The 19,294-nt window shown below is 40.1% G+C and overlaps 1 protein-coding gene across 1 annotated transcript in view; it reads right to left on the bottom strand.

The window, feature by feature from the left end:
• LOC124722068 (SH3 domain-containing protein 19) overlaps positions 1 to 19,294 on the bottom strand; it is a 106,546-nt gene that overhangs the window by 15,122 nt on the left and 72,130 nt on the right. Inside the window, exons 5-6 of the mRNA XM_047247267.1 lie at positions 11,785 to 11,862; positions 867 to 1,055 (exon numbers count right to left, since the gene is read on the bottom strand). Coding sequence (XP_047103223.1) covers positions 867 to 1,055; positions 11,785 to 11,862 — 267 coding nt within the window. The remainder of the gene's footprint in view (positions 1 to 866; positions 1,056 to 11,784; positions 11,863 to 19,294) is intronic.

Here is a 19,294-nt window from a genome sequence, read left to right as displayed (position 1 = left end):
CAGTGGCTCATATCATCGGTTAAGAAGTCCACACCACTGTTCCTGGTGATGTCATCACCAAGCTGGGACATGGAACTGTAACTCGGCAGCTTCCCACTTTACCTAGATCGGTGAACTTCAACCCACAGCATCTGAGGTAGCACCCCTTTCTCCATGTCTAGGCAGAATTTGCTCCAATGTGGTGTCTCACTGATAACGATGGCTGGACTTTTCCTGTACATTGGATTTTACTTTCTGTAAAGTGTTCTTGGGCACTTTGTTTTATAAACACGATGTGTACCACATTTCTATACATTTTCATCTGTGGTAGCAGTTTTGACATGCCCTTGATGTGGATCACCTTCAAGAAAAGTACAGCCACATTTATATTCCTAGCTGTTGCACATGAAGAAGCAGACTCCTTAGAAACATTCGTCTCCTTTGGATTAACTTATGTCGATGATAATCTGCCCAAAACAAATAATTTTTTTATATGGTATACCTTTTTGTACATTTGAATAAAATATACAGAACACGATTGTTTTAAGATGCCACACAAACAAAACTACGCTGGAGATGAAGTTGGCACATGATTACATTATTGTGAAACATACCACCATACATGCAATAAAAATAAAATTCCACCAATACCAATGTCATCATTGTTTAAGGCTGACATTATCTCCCTGCTCTCACCTGTTCCTCAGTTTATAATGTCAATGTACTTTTAACAAATGAGAAAAACATGTACTAATCTTCAGCATTTATTTTACCTAAACTAATAATAGGCTGCTCCCAAATGCAACTATATTTTACATTGGTTCTTCTTTAATACTAAAAAAAACATACATTCCACACTGAAGACACATATTTTAATCTTCTCTTACCGGAAACTCCAAGTCAGATGATGTCTCCCCTATGAATTGGTACAATGCTTTCACTAGAAAGTCACCCTCAGTATCCAGTGGAACAATTACATTGATGAAATTTGATGGAAACATGCCTTCCTTTTGTCCAAGTTGTCCATACAACCAGTCAGCATTTATACGTCTCTTTAATATGATAACATCATTTTCCTAGAACAGAGGGATAAAAATTAAATTGGATGTATTACCACCATAAATACTGTATACCTCATTGTTTCACTTGGACAGCATATGCCATTTTTTAATATTTTACATGTAATATTTTATAATGCTGTAATGCATGTTAATGCTGCAAGATAAGAGCCCGAGTACTTAAAAATGTGCCATTATTGTCTGTACTGGCAGCAATTTGACCACATTCTCAGTGCAGTCTTAACAGCAAAACTGTATCGCTTTACCATCTGATGATGATGATGATGATGATGAGCAAAAATATTTTGTCAGCTACGTGTAGCTATATCTGTGCTGACACACCATCAAGATCTTTGTTGGGAAGTGAATGAATCAAAGTAATTCAGAAATTACCTGCTGTTTCTGAGGAAAGAAACAAAAATGCGTAAAGTTCTGCGTGAATATATTTAGAATGTTATTAAAATGTTACACTACACGATGTTTTCATTGTTTATGAAGTCACTGAAAGGGCTAAGATAGATGCAACTATAAATTTCAGGCTTTGTCTAATAACAGCACTGTTGAAAACTTGTGGGAAGAGACTACTGTGCAGGACTTGTTTTTGATGTGTAATTGGAGTACTATAGCAATTTGAATGAAATGCTGAATCCTGTACCAGTCAGCTGAATAAACTGCCATCAGTATGTTAGCCATGAGGACAGAAACTACCAGCTTGAAGGATTGAAGTAACATTTTTACGTGGAACTATCACTTTCTTAATGGTATCGCAATTCCAGAAGTGTCAACTGGACCATAAATGAGAATTTATAAACACAAGCTTTTTCAACCTATCTATCAATAAAATTCTCATAAAAATAAAACTAATAAAAAATAAACTGCAGCTAACTTCTGAGATTTTCTGACTGAATGCAACTTTTACAATTTCTGAATACTTTTGAAGTTCTTTCTTATTCCCATTTTTTACATTTCTGCTATAATTTTATATTCTACTTAAAGTTTTATTACAAATTGAGCACGGGACCATTTTGGCAAAGGAGGAGGCTGTTATCAACATCCAAGCTGTGTATGCGCTTAAGTACATAAAAAGATGCACATTAACTAACACCATAATGATTTGTTTTCTGTGTCTAATAAAGGTCCCAGTATTATTGAGTATTTTCTAAGCAGATTATACGTTGTGATGATCGTAGCTGATATGTTAAAATTGTGTACTAGACCAGGATACAAATCAGGGTCTCCACCTTTCATGAGTAATTCACTACCAAAAGAGGAGGAACCAGTGATGAGTTGAAGCTTTGAGTCTGTCAGTGAGGAATGCTTGGAGGGCATAATTGGAGCACACTGCCTGCAAATGGTAGGGATCTGGGTTGAAGGCCTGGTTTGGCACACAGTTCCAACTGATTACATACAGTCACTCCGATATTGTGTTGTTACACATTACATAGCTGATGAATATTATAGTTTACAGGACATGTGACAAATCTACACATGATGTAACATGCAAATGTATGCTTATTTGTTGTTCTAGCGAAGTTATTACATACAAATGCACCTTGGCAAGTTACGGGAAGAGGGGTGTACACAGAAGTTGCTCAATATTTTAATGCTGTCCACATCTGCAAATAAACATGCAGGAAAGCATTCATACATGGACTTCTTACTTTGATGGAAGTTGCTCTAACTGAGTTAAAAACAGTCAAATGTAAAATTAAAAAAATTTTGAAAACTCTCTGTAAAACTTTTTAAAACTCTCAAAAAATGTTCTATATATTGTCTCAATAGCATTACACATTATTATTATTTCTTTCCTTTCTCAGACGTTATGTCTGGTTAAAAATGGAAAGTGACGCAGACCTTGATCAAGCGTGACTTCCTTTTAAATGTACAATATATGTTACATTGCATTTAGGAACTTTTGGGTAATTGAACATGTATCAATAATTACAGATTTCTGTAGTTGTATATATACGTTTGGATGTAGCTGTATAGCGTTGATGTACTGGTGGATATTGTGTGGTATGACTCATGTAGTTGATAGTATAATTGGTATAATGTCAACTTTATCCTGATGCCACATGTCCTTGGCTTCCTCAGCCAGTTGGATGTATTTTTCAATTTTTTCTCCTGTTTTCTTCTGTATATTTGTTGTATTGGGTATGGATATTCGATTAGTAGTGTTAATTTCTTCTTTTCGTTGGTGAGTATGATGTCAGGTTTGTTATGTGGTGTTGTTTTATCTGTTATAATGGTTCTGTTCCAGTATAATTTGTATTCATCATTCTCCAGTACATTTTGTGGTGCATACTTGTATGTGCGAAAGTGTTGTTTTATTAGTTTATGTTGTATGGCAAGTTGTTGATGTATTATTTTTGCTACATTTTCATGTCTTCTGGGGTATTCTGTATTTGCTAGTATTGTACATCCACTTGTGATGTGATCTACTGTTTCGATTTGTTGTTTGCAAAGTCTGCATTTATCTGTTGTGGTATTGGAATCTTTAATAATATGTTTGCTGTAATATCTGGTGTTTATTGTTTGATCCTGTATTGCAATCATGAATCCTTCTGTCTCACTGGTTCCATTATCCAAATCAGTCTTTCAAACAGAACTACAAATCATCAAACAAATAACTTCCAACAATGGTTATAGCTCTGCCCTGATCCGACAATATTCTATGAAAAAAAGAAAATGATTTAAATTACACCACTTCTGTACAATAGCCAGCAGCGATCACAGAGTAATTTCAAAGCCTGGTGCAAAATTCTATATACTGCAACATTTCAGACAATCTTGCAAAAAATTTAAAGTCTTGTGACTATAGACCCTCATTTTGCACCAGGCTTTGAAATTACTCAGTGATCGCTGCTGGCTAGTGTACAGAAGTGGTGTAATTTAAATCAATTTCTTTTTTTCATAGAATATTGTCGATCAGGGCAGAGCTGTAACCATTGTTGGAAGTTATTTGTTTGATGATTTGTAGTTCTGTTTGAAAGACTGATTTGGATAATGGATCAGTTGTAGAATTTTGGAACATATATTATGTTTGAGTATAATGACTTTTCTGGAGACTAGAAATCTACTCTCTAGGAATCAGCATGGGTTTCGAAAAAGACGGTCATGTGAAACCCAGCTCGCGCTATTTGTCCACGAGACTCAGAGGGCCACAGACATGGGTTCACAGGTAGATGCCGTGTTTATTGACTTCTCCAAGGCGTTCGATACAGTTCCCCCCAGTCGTTTAATGAACAAAGTAAGAGCATATGGACTATCAGACCAATTGTGTGATTGGATTGAGGAGTTCCTAGATAACAGAAGGCAGCACATCATTCTCAATGGAGAGAAGTCTTCCAAAGTAAGAGTGATTTCAGGTGTGCCGCAGGGGAGTGTCATAGGACCATTACTATTCACAATATACATAAATGACCTGGTGGATGACATCGGAAGTTCACTGAGGCTTTTTGCGGATGATGCTGTGGTGTATCGAGAGGTTGTAACAATGGAAAATTGTACTGAAATGCAGGAGGATCTGCAGCGAATTGACGCATCGTGCAGGGAATGGCAATTGAGTCTCAATGTAGACAAGTGTAATGTGCTGCGAATACATAGAAAGAAAGATCCCTTATCATTTAGCTACAAAATAGCAGGTCAGCAACTGGAAGCAGTTAATTCCATAAATTATCTGGGAGTACGCATTAGGAGTGATTTAAAATGGAATGATCATATGAAGTTGATCGTCAGTAAAGCAGATGCCAGACTGAGATTCATTGGAAGAATCCTAAGGAAATGCAATCCGAAAACAAAGGAAGTAGGTTACAATACGCTTGTTCGCCCACTGCTTGAATACTGCTCAGCAGTGTGGGATCCGTACCAGATAAGGTTGATAGAAGAGATAGAGAAGATCCAACGGAGAGCAGCGCGCTTTGTTACAGGATCATTTAGTAATCGCGAAAGCGTTACAGAGATGATAGATGAACTCCAGTGGAAGACTCTGCAGGAGGGACGCTCAGTAGCTCAGTACGGGCTTTTGTTAAAGTTTCGAGAACATACCTTCACCGAAGAGTCAAGCAGTATATTGCTCCCTCCTACGTATATCTCACGAAGAGACCATGAGGATAAAATCAGAGAGATTAGAGCCCACACAGAATCATACCGACAATCCTTCTTTCCACGAACAATACGAGACTGGAATAGAGGGGAGAACCGATAGAGGTACTCAGGGTACCCTCTGCCACACACAGTCAGGTGGCTTGCGGAGTATGGATGTGGATGTAGATGTAGATGTAGATGTAGATGTAGATTTATAGCACCAATAATACATCAAAATTTCTATTCAATAGCAGAGACAAACTGCAACCCTCGGCACAGAGTGGTGTATATAAAATCACTAGCAAGCAGTGTGAAAAATTGTGTATTGGTCAGTCAGGCACAGCAGTGGCAATTAGGCTATGTGAACATGAGAGAAGCTTGCAATTAAGGAAGATAGATTCGACCTTTGCTGATCAGCTGCAAAGTTTTACATTCCGCCAAGAAAAAATATGATACAGAGTGCCGGCCTAGTATTAAATTATCAGGCACAATTTCCATTTTCCCCTTTGTTAAATTAAGTTTTTATTACAAATACTAGGTTCAAATTGTAAATTCATCTTATCTATTGTCATTTGTTAAATGTATCTCCACATAAAAACTTTCTTTATCCCTTTTTTAGTTAGTGTAATTACTGTAATGTTTTCCTGTGTCAACGCTTTTGTCATTTTTGTATCTTCTGTCTAAATAATATACAAGTCAGTCACACATTACGTTTATCTTGTGTTTGCGACATTCACTTGTTACCTAAAGATTGTCTGAGAAACCAAAAGTTGGTTTGTGACCAATTAAATAGAATTTTACACAACATTAGGCAGCATTTTCTTTTTTAATATTATCATCATGTTCTGCCAAGCACCAACAGAAAATTCAGTTAATGGAAAAAGTTTTCTTATGTCATGTGATACTAACCACATGTTAAATAAATACACTGTTTAAGTTGCACTCTTGAAAAGACTTTTCTGCTTATGCCAAGCCGAGATATTCCACAGTTAGGCTACCATCCAAAGAATCATTTTTCTCATGGAAATAGACCAATAAAAATATAAAATAATCAGGAATTAGCTTTCTCATCCACATACCAAGATGCCTGCCATATGATGGTACAGCGTTCACCCCCATTACATTTCAAAGTTTCTCCAGGATATCCATTTTCACCAAGGTCTTTTTCACAATTATGTGCAGTGTTGGTAACTAATTTGTACTTTCAACCACTTCAAGATCAGGCAGTCATTATGTAGTCTATATTAGCATTATTTTCTGTATTATGAAGCTTAGTAAAGTGTACTGTCCATCTACTGAGGATTTCATTTGGCTCTGTCGATCACACTGCTCCATCTTGTGGTTTGAGAGGTGCTGCACTGGATCACTTGGACCTTGTAATCTCCCAACTGCTTCCAAGAATGGGCCAACACCGACTTGGTTTGCAAGAATCGGAATCCTATTTACCTCACTTTTCCCCCCATTTGTTTTTCTTGTTTCAGGTCGACATTCAGAGTTTCACATTGTTTGGTGCTAACTTGTGCTTCAGTTCTTACTGGTTACAATTTAACTACCATGGCTCAAGCTGCCGACACTGTTAGTCCGCAGCAGCTACGAGTACATCACTGTCATGGTCAAATTAGTCTTTGTGCACACATTTGTAAATTCCGTAAGTATCTTTCGCAGCTGAAAAGATCCATATGTGAAATTACGGCAGTTTTCTCCAACATTACTAAACCCATTCCAATCTATTTCACCAATGGCTTTTAACAACTCTTCCTGTATCCCCTACCTCTCCCACCCCATGATCCTGACTGGTATATTTTTGTAATTCAAGAATGACTGGTTTCTTTGGAGGTAATCAACTCTCTCAGCACATTCAGATGTTCAACTTAACTACAAAGATCTGTCCAACATCGGCCAACATACACAGCTCATGTGATACATTGCTGGCAAGAAAAATTAGTAGACCTGGAAGCACGATGTCGATATTGATCTGATGATGGCACATGGCATCTGGCGGATAGTAGATGTAGTGACAATGGTTTCAACATCATCTGTCAACAGATAGCATAGTGGCATTGCAACCGGAGCTCCATATGTGTCTACCCTTTAAAAGAGAAGGCTCACAACCTGAAGGCTCAGTGTGGTGCAAATGTGTGAAGTAAGTAGGCAACCATGTGCCAGAGACTCACACGTGCTTCCTACAGCCAACTGAACACATATGAGAAGGGTCAAACTGTGGCCTTCCAAGTGGTGGGATGGTCCTTTTGGAGAATTGCCACACAAGACGGATGTGCCGAGTCAGTTGCACTGGTATCAGTGGTCACATGAACATTGTCACAACTACAGACAAGGTTCTGGACACCTATGCAGCACAGATGCTAACCAGGACTGGTGTATTGTAATTAAAGGCAGCTGTGGCAGATCGTACAGCAACCATAGCACAGATAACAGAGCATGTGAGCCCAGATGTGTCAACATGAACTGCTGTGAACCTGTTATTAGCAGTGCAGCTATGGGCATGCACACTTCTAGTCCGTCTTCAACTCATGCCACAGCATCAACGTGCACGGCTCGAATGATGCCCTCAGATGATCACTTGGAAAATGGAATGGTGCACCATGGTCTTCAGCGATGAAAGCTTTTTGCCGTTCTTGCAACAGGAAGGTGCCGTGCTGTTCCAACAGGATAAAGCTCGCACACAAACCGCATGTGAAACTCAACGTGCTGTGCAAGACGTGCAGCAACATTCCTGGCTAGCACAATCTTTGAACTTGCCTCCAGTTGAGATCATGTGGGATACGATGGGACAAGAAGTCACTTGTGCGACTTGGGAACCAACAACTCTTACAGAACTATGTGAACAGTCAAGCAGGTGTGGCACAATGTATACCAGAACAGTATTCGCCATCTGTAGGATCAACTGGATGCGAGTGCCAGTGCCTGCATTGCCACCCATGGAGGATAGACCACGTACAATATGGGTGTTTCAGCAAGGGTTGATACCTGGTGCCTTAGAACTGCTTGGGTTATTGATCTGTAAATGTAATCGTTGCACGTACTCTATATCCAAGGTTGCAACAATGAATCTCGAGTGAACTGGAAACCTCTAAAAGGGTTGACTTTTTTTTCCGGCAGTATATATGGATGCTGTTAGGCTGTTTTACATTGGTGTGCAAAACTCGAGAGTGAAAAAGACTTTCACATTTGGACCACACACAGAAAGAACTGCTATGGTATAGTACACAAATTAACAAAGCAATACACTACGAGATGAACAGAAATGAAACTTTTATTCAAAGAAAATGATTACGAAGAAACCACCACGATTTACGATGGCTTCCTGGACATTACAAAAGGCAGAACATAGCTCCAGATAAATTGTGAGATCACCAAGGATGGCAATGCATGCTCTACAATGTGCTCCCATGCTGGCTACAAGATTGGTAAGGAGTTCTTCTAATAGGGAATTCCATTCCTCCACGGCTGCTGCTGACAACTGCAGGACAGTCGGCATGTGTGGACGTACTTCAACACATCTCGCCAACGCATCCTACACATGCACAATGGGATTTAAGTCACAGAAAATGGCAAACCAGTCCATCTGCCCAATATCCTCTCATTGAAAGAGCTGCTCCACCTGCGCTGTTTGATGCAGTCCCGCATTTTCATCCATAAAATTATGTCAGAGCCACACACACCCACGAAAAGATGTAAATGGGGAAGGAGTACACTGTCACAATAACTCTGACCAGTGAGTGTACCACATTTAAAGATCTGGAGGTCAGTAAGCCCATGAAAGGGTTTGTCCAGAATCACTACTCAGACTGAATCTGTTCTCATCCCAAACAGTGCCCTGTGGGTGTCAACAGGACACAACATACGGGTTGTCAAGGAAAGAGACCAACCACCTGCAGTCACTGTGCCACTGTGGAGCATGATATTGTGTGTCTTGCAGTCCTGTTCAATGTGGCTGCAACTGCACCCACAGTTTGATGTGCATCCCTTCTTGTCTGTTGCACAATGTAGTGGTCATTCACTGGTGTAGTTGACAGTTGCCAACCATCTCTTCTCCTTTGGGCAGCAGTGCCTGTGGTTCAGAATGCTCTCATGCACTTGGGCTACACTTATCACACTTCTACCTCCTCACAGTTTCCCAATGATTCTTCCTTGTGTGAATTCATCCAAACGTTGTTTCCAGACCAAATTGTAACAAAAAACACCACTACAGTACACCATAACTGTTGGCTAATTGACAAACACTATATTTTCCTGTCCCTTCAACAACTTCACTTTATGAGGCCAGCCCCATTTGGCACTATGGTCATGCTGACTTCATGCCACATCACGTCCAGCTTTCTGTGAACAGGAAGACCTGTGGCAACATGCTCTTGCACTTGCATTCCTTTTCACCTAAATTGTTAATATGTCATTTTATTTTATTTTATCCACCCTGTTCTTAAGTTTTGCACAGCCTAAACCAAGTGTCTGTAATACTCAATATGTGTGTTCCAGTTTAAATTCTTATCGAGGTGTAGACCTGTAATGCTCAATATTACAATGAAAGAAATAGAAGACATTATATTATCACTAAAAAATAAAAATTTGGTGGGTTGGGATGGGATACCTGTGAAAGTAATTAAATCAGTGTACAAAATAGTAAGTCCTCCACTAGCTTAATTAATCAACAAATCATTTGAAGAAGGTTGTTTTCCAGAATCATTAAAATACGGGGAAATAAAACCACTTTTTAAGAAAGGGTCAAGAGAAGATATGGGGAATTATCGTCCTATCTCCCTCCTTCCAGTGCTGTCAAAAATTTTCGAGAAAGTAGCTGCTATCCAAATCCAAAACTTCATTGTATCACAGGGGATTATTTTGTGTAATCAGTTTGGCTTCCAATAAGGGAAAAATACACAGATGCCATAAATAATTTAATAGAAAAAATTAGCACAGCTCTAGACAAAAACAGTAAAGTAGCCAGAATTTTCTGCGGCCTGACAAACTAGAAAACTATGGGATTAAGGGTGCAGTGCTTCAATGGCTTACTTCTTACTTGTCTAATAGAAATCGAAGAATGATCATCTCTTCAAATGGTGTAAACTACCATTCAGACTGGAAAACAATAACACAGGGTGTCCCACAAGGTTCGATCCTCAGTCCAATTCTCTTTCTATTGTATGTCAACGGCTTACCATTAAACATAAATTCACCATCCGTTCTGTTTGCTGATGACACGTCTGTCTTGATAGAAAGCGAAGAAACAGAAATGATTCCTAATAGAGTCACTGGTACATTAGACAGGCTAGAGTCATGGTTCCAGTTCAATGGTCTGGAGCTTAACATATCAAAAACAAACTTGATTCAATTCAGAACCAAACATTCAAAAGAACCAGGAAATTAGTATAAATCATAGAAGTGAAGAATTAACAGAAGTGAATTCTGCCAAATTTCTAGGTCTACACCTCGATAAGAATTTAAACTGGAACACACATATTGAGTACCTGTGCAGCAAACTGGGTAGCTTTGCATATGCCATGCATATATTATCAAGTGCTACTAACATGTCCACTCGCAAAGTAGCATATCTAAGTTACTTTGAAGCAGTGATAAGATACGGTTCAAATGGTTCAAATGGCTCTGAGCACTATGGGACTTAACTACTGAGGTCATCAGTCCCCTAGAACTTAGAACTACTTAAACCTAACTAACCTAAGGACATCACACACATCCATGCCCGAGGCAGGATTCGAACCTGCGACCGTAGCGGTCACGCGGTTCCAAACTGACGCGCTTAGAACCGCACGGCCACACCGGCCGGCTAAGATATGGCATTATTTTCTGGAGGAGCTCCAATAATATATCTCGTGTACTGAAGCTCCAGAAGAAAATTATCAGAAATATGTGCACTGCACAGCAAAGAGAATCATGCCGTCCATTATTACAGAAACTAAAAATTTTGACTGTCCCCTCCCTATACATATACGAGCTAATGATATTTTTACACAACAAAGTGGAACTGTTCATTAAAAACCAATTTGATTATCCATACAGTACAAGGAATAAAAATGATTTTATGCTTCCTGCCCATAGATTGAATATATGGGCATGAAGGTCTACAACAAACTTTAAAAAAAAAAACACACATTCTAAACATGGAACTAGGGATACTAAAAAAGTTACATGGTATTCTTATCCACAAATGTTATTACTCATTAGAAGAGTTCATGGAAGATGAACTGATAATTTGAGCAGAATCCAACTGGAAATTAGCATTATATTGTGGGAAAAAAAGTCCATTATCGAGAAAGATATTTACCTATGCTGGAAAATAAGAAAACATAGATACTGCTACATAGACTAAATATAGTTTTAAAAATTAATATTAGATTCTAGTTTGTAATTTTTGACGTGTCTCCTGTATCATAATCACATGATTTGTAAGTGTATATTATGAGACTAATAAATCACAATTCACACTTCTAGTCAGAATTTTATAACTAGATACAAGGAACATATAAGACCAAACAAGAAAGACTGCTTTTGGCCATCATTTGCGAAGCACAAAACCTACAGCACGTAGTACTGACAATACTACGAAAATCTCTCTGTATATAAACATTAATACATTACTTTTCATAGTTTAGGATAAAAAATATACAAAAAATGGAAGTCTTACCTTGAATGATAAATCATCTGGATGGGGAGAGTCATAGTCAAACAAAGCTACGCCATGTGGTTTGTTTTGATTGACACTCTGAAATACACAAATAGACATTACTACTTTTCTGCAGCCAAAATTTCTCTAAATCCAAATATAATAGCAATGCTGCACATGAATAACAAGATATATCAAAGAGAGGAAATATCATGACACACACTAAAAACAAAAGTCATAAGCAATCTGATAATGTGGGCTTTACTGTATCTATTGTTCAATAAGTATTTGTTTCGTTAAACTAGTTTTTGGCTTGTTGGACCACTTTCAGCTTACAATAGTGTCAGAAACTTCAAGTAGTTTTGTGAGTCACACTAGGTTACAATTTAATAGCATTAGTGAAATGGTTTAGTTACTTTCAAGTAGCAAGTTCATTACCAGTGCAAAATGTGTGAGCCCAAAATTACAGAATAAAGAATGAGTTAACAAAAGTTTCAGCTTACTGAATCCGAGAAAAATAACATCATAATATAAAAAACAGCCTGACACCAGTATATATGTTAGCCAGCTGTGGGCTACCACACTGACAGATGCAATAGACAGAGTGAGTTCACATCCATCTGGAATATGTAGAAAAGCTAAAAGTATAATGGCAAGTTGTGGAGGTAGACACACACCATCCCACATCAATCAGGTAAGACACTTTAAAGCTGACTACTGGACGCAACCAAATTACCCAGCAGCACTGCATGTTCAACACTCTAGTTTCCTCCAAGAAACCACATTCCCTGGTCTGTACAAGGGTGCAAAACTCCTTTAAATGCTTATCCCCACAGAGCAATGCCATACAGTTATTATCTGGGCTCAAAGCAGCCTGTAGTTGTCACTGAAAAGGAATTAGAAGAATGGTAGTGCCAAAAACTACCAGAATCAGGAGAGGGTACAGTGTGAAGTCGCTGCATTGGTTGGTGATGCCAGTCATTTAGGAGAAGTAACATAAGCTGTTACCATTATCTGTCAATCATTCTTGTGTCTCACTAAAATACTAGAGCAGTGCTTCCATGTGGTGAAACCACGTACATGGCACCCATTCCTCATATCTCGCTTTTCCATATAGCTCCACTCCACATGGACAGAAGTCCCCCCCCCCCCCCCCCCAACCATCATGTGGACAAACACTAGTCGCGTGCAAGCCAAGTGGTGCTTGGCCATACCATGTGGCTAAGGAAACATGGCAGTGAGAAATATGACAACGCAGTGTGAAGTGTAATGGTGAGTAAAGGCAGTGCTCTGCTATGCGTAAATGGGCTGAGCTGCATGGCCGTACCTGCCAATCTGCAAATGTCACCATACGAGGCATTATCGGTCATCTTCGGCAACTTCCATTGACATATTTACATCTACATCTGCATCTACATCCATACTCCGCAAGCCACCTGACAGTGTGTGGCAGAGGGTACCTTGAGTACCTCTATCGGTTCTCCCTTCTATTCCAGTCTCGTATTGTTCGTGGAAAGAAGGATTGTCGGTATGCCTCTGTGTGGGCTCTAATCTCTCTGATTTTATCCTCATGGTCTCTTCGCGAGACATACTGCTTGACTCCTCGGTGAAGGTATGTTCTCGAAACTTCAGCAAAAGCCCGTACCAAGCTACTGAGCATCTCTCCTGCAGAGTCCTCCACTGGAGTTATCTATCATCTCCATAACGCGTTCGCGATTACTAAATGATCCTGTAATGAAGCGCACTGCTCTCCGTTGGATCTTCTCTATCTCTTCTATCAATCCTATCTGGTACAGGTCCCACACTGCTGAGCAGTATTCAAGCAGTGGGCGAACAAGTGTACTGTAACCTGCTTCCTTTGTTTTCGGACTGCATTTCCTCAGGATTCTTCCAATGAATCTCAGTCTGGCATCTGCTTTACCGACGATCAACTTTATATGATCATTCCATTTTAAATCACTCCTAATGCGTACTCCCAGATAATTTATGGAATTAACTGCTTCCAGTTGCTGACCTGCTATATTGTAGATAAATGATAAGGGATCTTTCTTTCTATGTATTCGCAGCACATTACACTTGTCTACATTGAAATTCAATTGCCATTCCCTGCACCATGCGTCAATTCGCTGCAGATCCTCCTGCATTTCAGTACAATTTTCCATTGTTACAACCTCTCGATGTACCACAGCATCATCCGCAAAAAGCCTCAGTGAACTTCCGATGTCATCCACAAGGTCATTTATGTACATTGTGAATAGCAACGGTCCTATGACACTCCCCTGCGGCACACCTGAAATCACTCTTACTTCAGAAGACTTTGGGAATGACATGCTGCGTTCTGTTATCTAGGAACTCTTCAATCCAATCACACAATTGGTCTGATAGTCTATATGCTCTTACTTTGTTCATTAAACGACTGTGGGGAACTGTATCGAACGCCTTGCAAAAGTCAAGAAACACGGCATCTACCTGGAAACCCATGTCTATGGCCCTCTGAGTCTCGTGGACGAATAGTGCGAGCTGGGTTTCACACGATCGTCTTTTTCGAAACCCATGTTGATTCCTAGAGAGTAGATTTCTAGTCACCAGAAAAGTCATTATACTTGAACATAATACGTGTTCCAAAATTCTACAATTGATAGACGTTAGAGATATAGGTATATAGTTCTGCACATCTGTTCGACGTCCTTCTTGAAAACGGGGATGACCTGTGCACTTTTACAATCCTTTGGAACGCTACGCTCTTCTAGAGACCTACGGTACACCGCTGCAAGGAGGGGGGCAAGTTCCTTCGCGTACTCTGTGTAAAATCGAACTGGTGTCCCATCAGGTCCAGTGGCCTTTCCTCTTTTGAGCGATTTTAATTGTTTCTCTATCCCTCTGTCATCTATTTCAATATCTACCATTTTGTCATCTGTGCGACAATCTAGAGAAGGAATTACAGTGCAGTCTTCCTCTGTGAAACAGCTTTGGAAAAAGACATTTAGTATTTCGGCCTTTAGCCTGTCATCCTCTGTTTCAGTACCATTTTGGTCACAGAGCGTCTGGACATTTTGTTTTGATCCACCTACCGCTTTGACATAAGACCAAAATTTCTTAAGATTTTCTGCCAAGTCAGTACACAGAACTTCAATTTCGAATTCATTGAACGCCTCTCGCATAGCCCTCCTCACACTACATTTCACTTTGCATAATGTTTGTTTGTCTGCAAGGTTTTGGCTACGTTTTGTTTGCTGTGAAGTTCCCTTTGCTTCCGCAGCAGTTTTCTAACTCTGTTGTTGTACCACGGTGGCTCTTTTCCATCTCTTCTCTCTCTCTCGCTCTGACCAGCATGCACGCCCTTGGTGCAACATACAGCCTCTACACATGAGAAATGAGACTGCTTCCATTATTAAGGAACAATCTGTTGTGGCATATTAGTGCATGACTGTTTATGACTGGTCTGCATCCTAACAGTCTGAAAATTTTTATCTTCATCTATCAACACAACAGGAATGGAGAACAGCTTGCAACACATTTCTGAATCTCATTTTTCACGACACTGCACAGAAGCTCTGTTGGAATACTAGAACACATAAATAATAAACAGCTCATCCATTATCATAGGGTTGGTTGGGCAAGCTGAAAATTGTCTCCGCATACAATACAGTTCAAGGATAGAGACAGGCATGAAAAATTATTGCTTAGTAATGCATTTTGTCTAATTTCACTTATGTTGATGTGGTACATACCTGTATTAGAGGGTACAATAAAATGAAGTAATTATGCTTTAACTCAAGAGTCATCATTGTATCCATGTTATTCCCCTTTCCTAATGCTGGGTCTGCCTCTAATGACAGCAGCAATTACTCACTCGCAGTCTATCGCTCCAGTTGCTATTCTCTCTCCCCATGAAATCCCACTAGCATTTCTTGTCACAACACTGCATGTAACTTGCATAGGGAGTTGAAGTAGTAGAAGTAGTAGTAGTGGTAGTATGCAGACACTTTAAGGTGGCAGTTTCAAGTGAGGGTATTTCGAACTACGCTGCATAAGATACAGGGTGACAATTATTGAACTATATCACCATAACTTCTGAACAGTTTGCGTTAGGACATTCAAACTGCATTTTGCATTAGGATGTTCAAACTGCATGGTTGGTAGCAGGCCATGATGGGAATTATTATGGATTGCCTCAGCAACAATGTCCACTTTCATTGGGATGGATTCGTCAATAAGCAAAATTGACGCATTTGGGGGACTGAGCATCCACATTTCACGATTGAGAAGTCTCTTCACCCTCAACGGGTGACTGTGTAGTGTCCAATGTCCAGTCATGGAATAATCGGTGCGATATTCCTTGACAGCATGGTGACTACCGAACGGTACACGGAGGCTTTGGAAGACGGTTTCATCCCCGTTATCCAAAGTGACCCTGATTTTGACAAGATGTGGTTCATGCAAAACTGAGCTCGACCCCATCAAAGCAGGTGGTGTGTTTGATGTCCTGGAGGAGCACTTGGGGGACCGCATTCTGGCTCTGGGGTACCCAGAGGCCACTGGCATGGGCCTCGACTGGCCACCATATCCTCCGGATCTGAACACATCCGACTCCTTTTTGTGGGGCTATATTAAAGATAAGGTGTACACCAATAACCCAAAACCATTGCTGAGCTGAAAACAGCCATTCAGGAGATCATCGACAACATCAATGTTCCAACAGTTCAGCAGGTCATGCACATTTTGCTATTTGTCTGCGCCACACCATTGCCAAGGATGGCAGGCATATCGAACATGTCCTAACCTAAATCGGAATATCTGTAGTAACATTTACATGATGAATAAAGTTTCTGCACGCCATATTCTGTAACTAATTTATGTTTTTCTTTTTTTTTCCCCATATAGTTCACTGGTTTTCACCCTGTACCAACAGAGGTTGCGTCTGAACTATAATGTTTCCAACATTGCCCACCTCAGCGAACGAGTGCACTGTAGCCATTACCACATGTAAATTTGTGTTTCAGTCACTATAACGTGTAGATTCGCACAATCTACAGTGCAGTTGTCATTTGTTTGTTTTGAACAGGCAGCAACCATTCGTCTCAGCCTATTTAGTTTCCAGTACCCACCTGAGATGTACCAGCGGAGCAGCAAGTTACATATTTACCTTTTTTAAAAATTGTTTACTTCTTAAATCAGGTGCAAGTTTTCGTATTTAACAAGTGTAATCTCACCTTTTAGTAACTGTAAACTATAGATTGACACAGAGTGTAACATACTGGTCATTTCTTTTGTACAACCAGCAACACTATTCAGTTAGGCAGCAGCCTCTCTCGTTGACATGTCACAAAGGTAGCAAGTTTTCTATTTTCCTGTCTGTGTGTGCTTTTATAGTTAATTCTTAAGTTAGTAGTACTAGGATGAATAGGATGTGTGCATGATGCATGCAGACGCATGAAGAGCTGGCCACAGTTTGCAATACCTGAAGACTATTTTGGCCACAGTCAGTCAACTTAAGGCTGCTGTCTCAGGGTATAGTGAGGTTAGGAATCTGGCAAGTTCCACAGGACATCTAAGGTGTCACTTATTTCGCCTACAGGCTCTGCCACCAAGGCTTCTTGCAGTGTACCTTACATAGTGGATCCGCCCTCACCACAGGGTGAGTGGCAGGTCATAACACATTTCTGTTGCTCTAGGTGGAGGCTGGCTGTCTGGCCTTGCCCATTCACCTTGTGAGTGCACAGGTGGCCACTTCTTCAGCAGGATCCGAGCATGTACACAAGGAAAGGAGCTTGCTAGTTATCGGGAGCAAAAATGTTAGGCACGTTACGGAGCCCATTATGGAAATAGTGTCCAAGGCCAGAAAGAAATCCAATGTACACTCTGTATGTCTGCAAGGGGGCCTCATCCGAGATGTGAAGGGGCCCCTGCCAACAGCTATCAAGAAGATGGTTGCAGTCCTCTGCAAGTTGCTGCTCACATCTGCACAAATTACGTCTCTCACTTAGGTTCTGAGGCTATCCTAAACTCATATGGGCAGCTGGTTCAAGTGGTGAAGGCTGCTGGTCTCATGCATGAGGTGCAAGTAGAGCTCACAATTTGCAGCATCGCTCTTTGAACTGATCGGGGTCCTTTGGTTGGCAGCCAAGTGGAGGGCCTCAACAAAAGGTTCACTGATTCTGGACCTGTGCTATACTGGAGCGTTGTTGAACTCCCCTCTTTAGGCCACGGGTCCACTATATAAAAAAAGCAGCTACTCACATAACAGAGTACTTGTGAAGTGCACTCCCCCTTCCAGGTGGTAGTTTGAGGCCCTCTGATGAATGCTTGACAGTCAATAAGCACACAGGGAAATCACACCATGTAAAATGCAAACTTCAAAAGTACTTCACAAAGGCTGCACTTTCTGTCGAATCCATATACATATCAGTCTGTACTCGTAGATTAAACTGCCTCCAACTAATATTGCATTACCTGACTAGTTCTGTGCTACTCTGAGAGTAAACTTTCTTTGTATGATTCTAAAACTGTCAATGTGGAACTGGGTGGCTGGTAAAAACATCTGAAAATTAACTTGAGTTTACATGCATCCAGGTAACCTCACAGTCAGGCTCAACTTCGACCTGAACAGACAATATTTTTACTGACTGCAGTGAACACTCCCCCTTCTATGGCATCTAATCTGTCTTTTTGATATATCGTCCATGTATCACTCAATATTTCAGAGCTTTTTACTTCAGGTTTCAGCCAGCTCTCGATTCTGAGAATAATTTGAGCACGAGAACTTTTCTAGAGGGCAGTAAATTCAAGAAATTTGTTACAAATACTTCGACAATTTATTGTTAAAACTGTCTTGCAAAGCTAGTTTGACAGCCCACACACAATGTGAAAAAAAAGCACATAAACAGTTTTTAACATCCCACTTAGAAAATGAATCCACATCATTTAGCTCCAGTATGATGGATGTACAGGAATTACTGGTAAAGTTTATATGGATTTAAAATCAGGTCCTGGAGAAGCATGGGCCAGGCAAGTGGATTATGGATGGAAAAGACCCACCATGGTTTAAAAACAAAATTCAGAAATTCTGTCCACAAATCAGCACAGATTTAGAAAGCATTGCAGAATTCCACTTGCCCCTTCCTCACGTGATATCATGCAAATCGTGGATGAAGAGCAACAGGCACATTCCATATTTCCGGAAAGTGTTCGAGACTGTGCCCCACCACAGGCTGTTAATGAAGGTACGAGCATACAGAATAGGTTCCCAGATATATGAGTGCTTCAAAACCTTCTTAAGTAATAAAACCTAGTACACTGACCTTTACAGTGAGTGTTCATCAGAGACAAAGGTACTGCCAGGAATGCCCCAGGGAAGTGTGATAGGGCCATTCGTATTTGCTGTATATAAATGAATGATCTGACAGGCAGGGTGAGCAACAATCTGCAGCTATTTGCTGGTGACATGGCATATGGGAACGTGTCATTGTTGAGTGACTGTAGGATGATACAAGATGACTTAGACAAAATTTCTAGCTGGTGTGATGAATGG

Source organism: Schistocerca piceifrons, chromosome X (genome assembly GCF_021461385.2).
Source record: "Schistocerca piceifrons isolate TAMUIC-IGC-003096 chromosome X, iqSchPice1.1, whole genome shotgun sequence".
Taxonomy (NCBI): Eukaryota; Metazoa; Arthropoda; class Insecta; order Orthoptera; family Acrididae; genus Schistocerca; species Schistocerca piceifrons.
The sequence above is the reverse complement of the archived record's forward strand: the minus strand, read 5'-3'. Positions and strand labels throughout refer to the sequence as shown.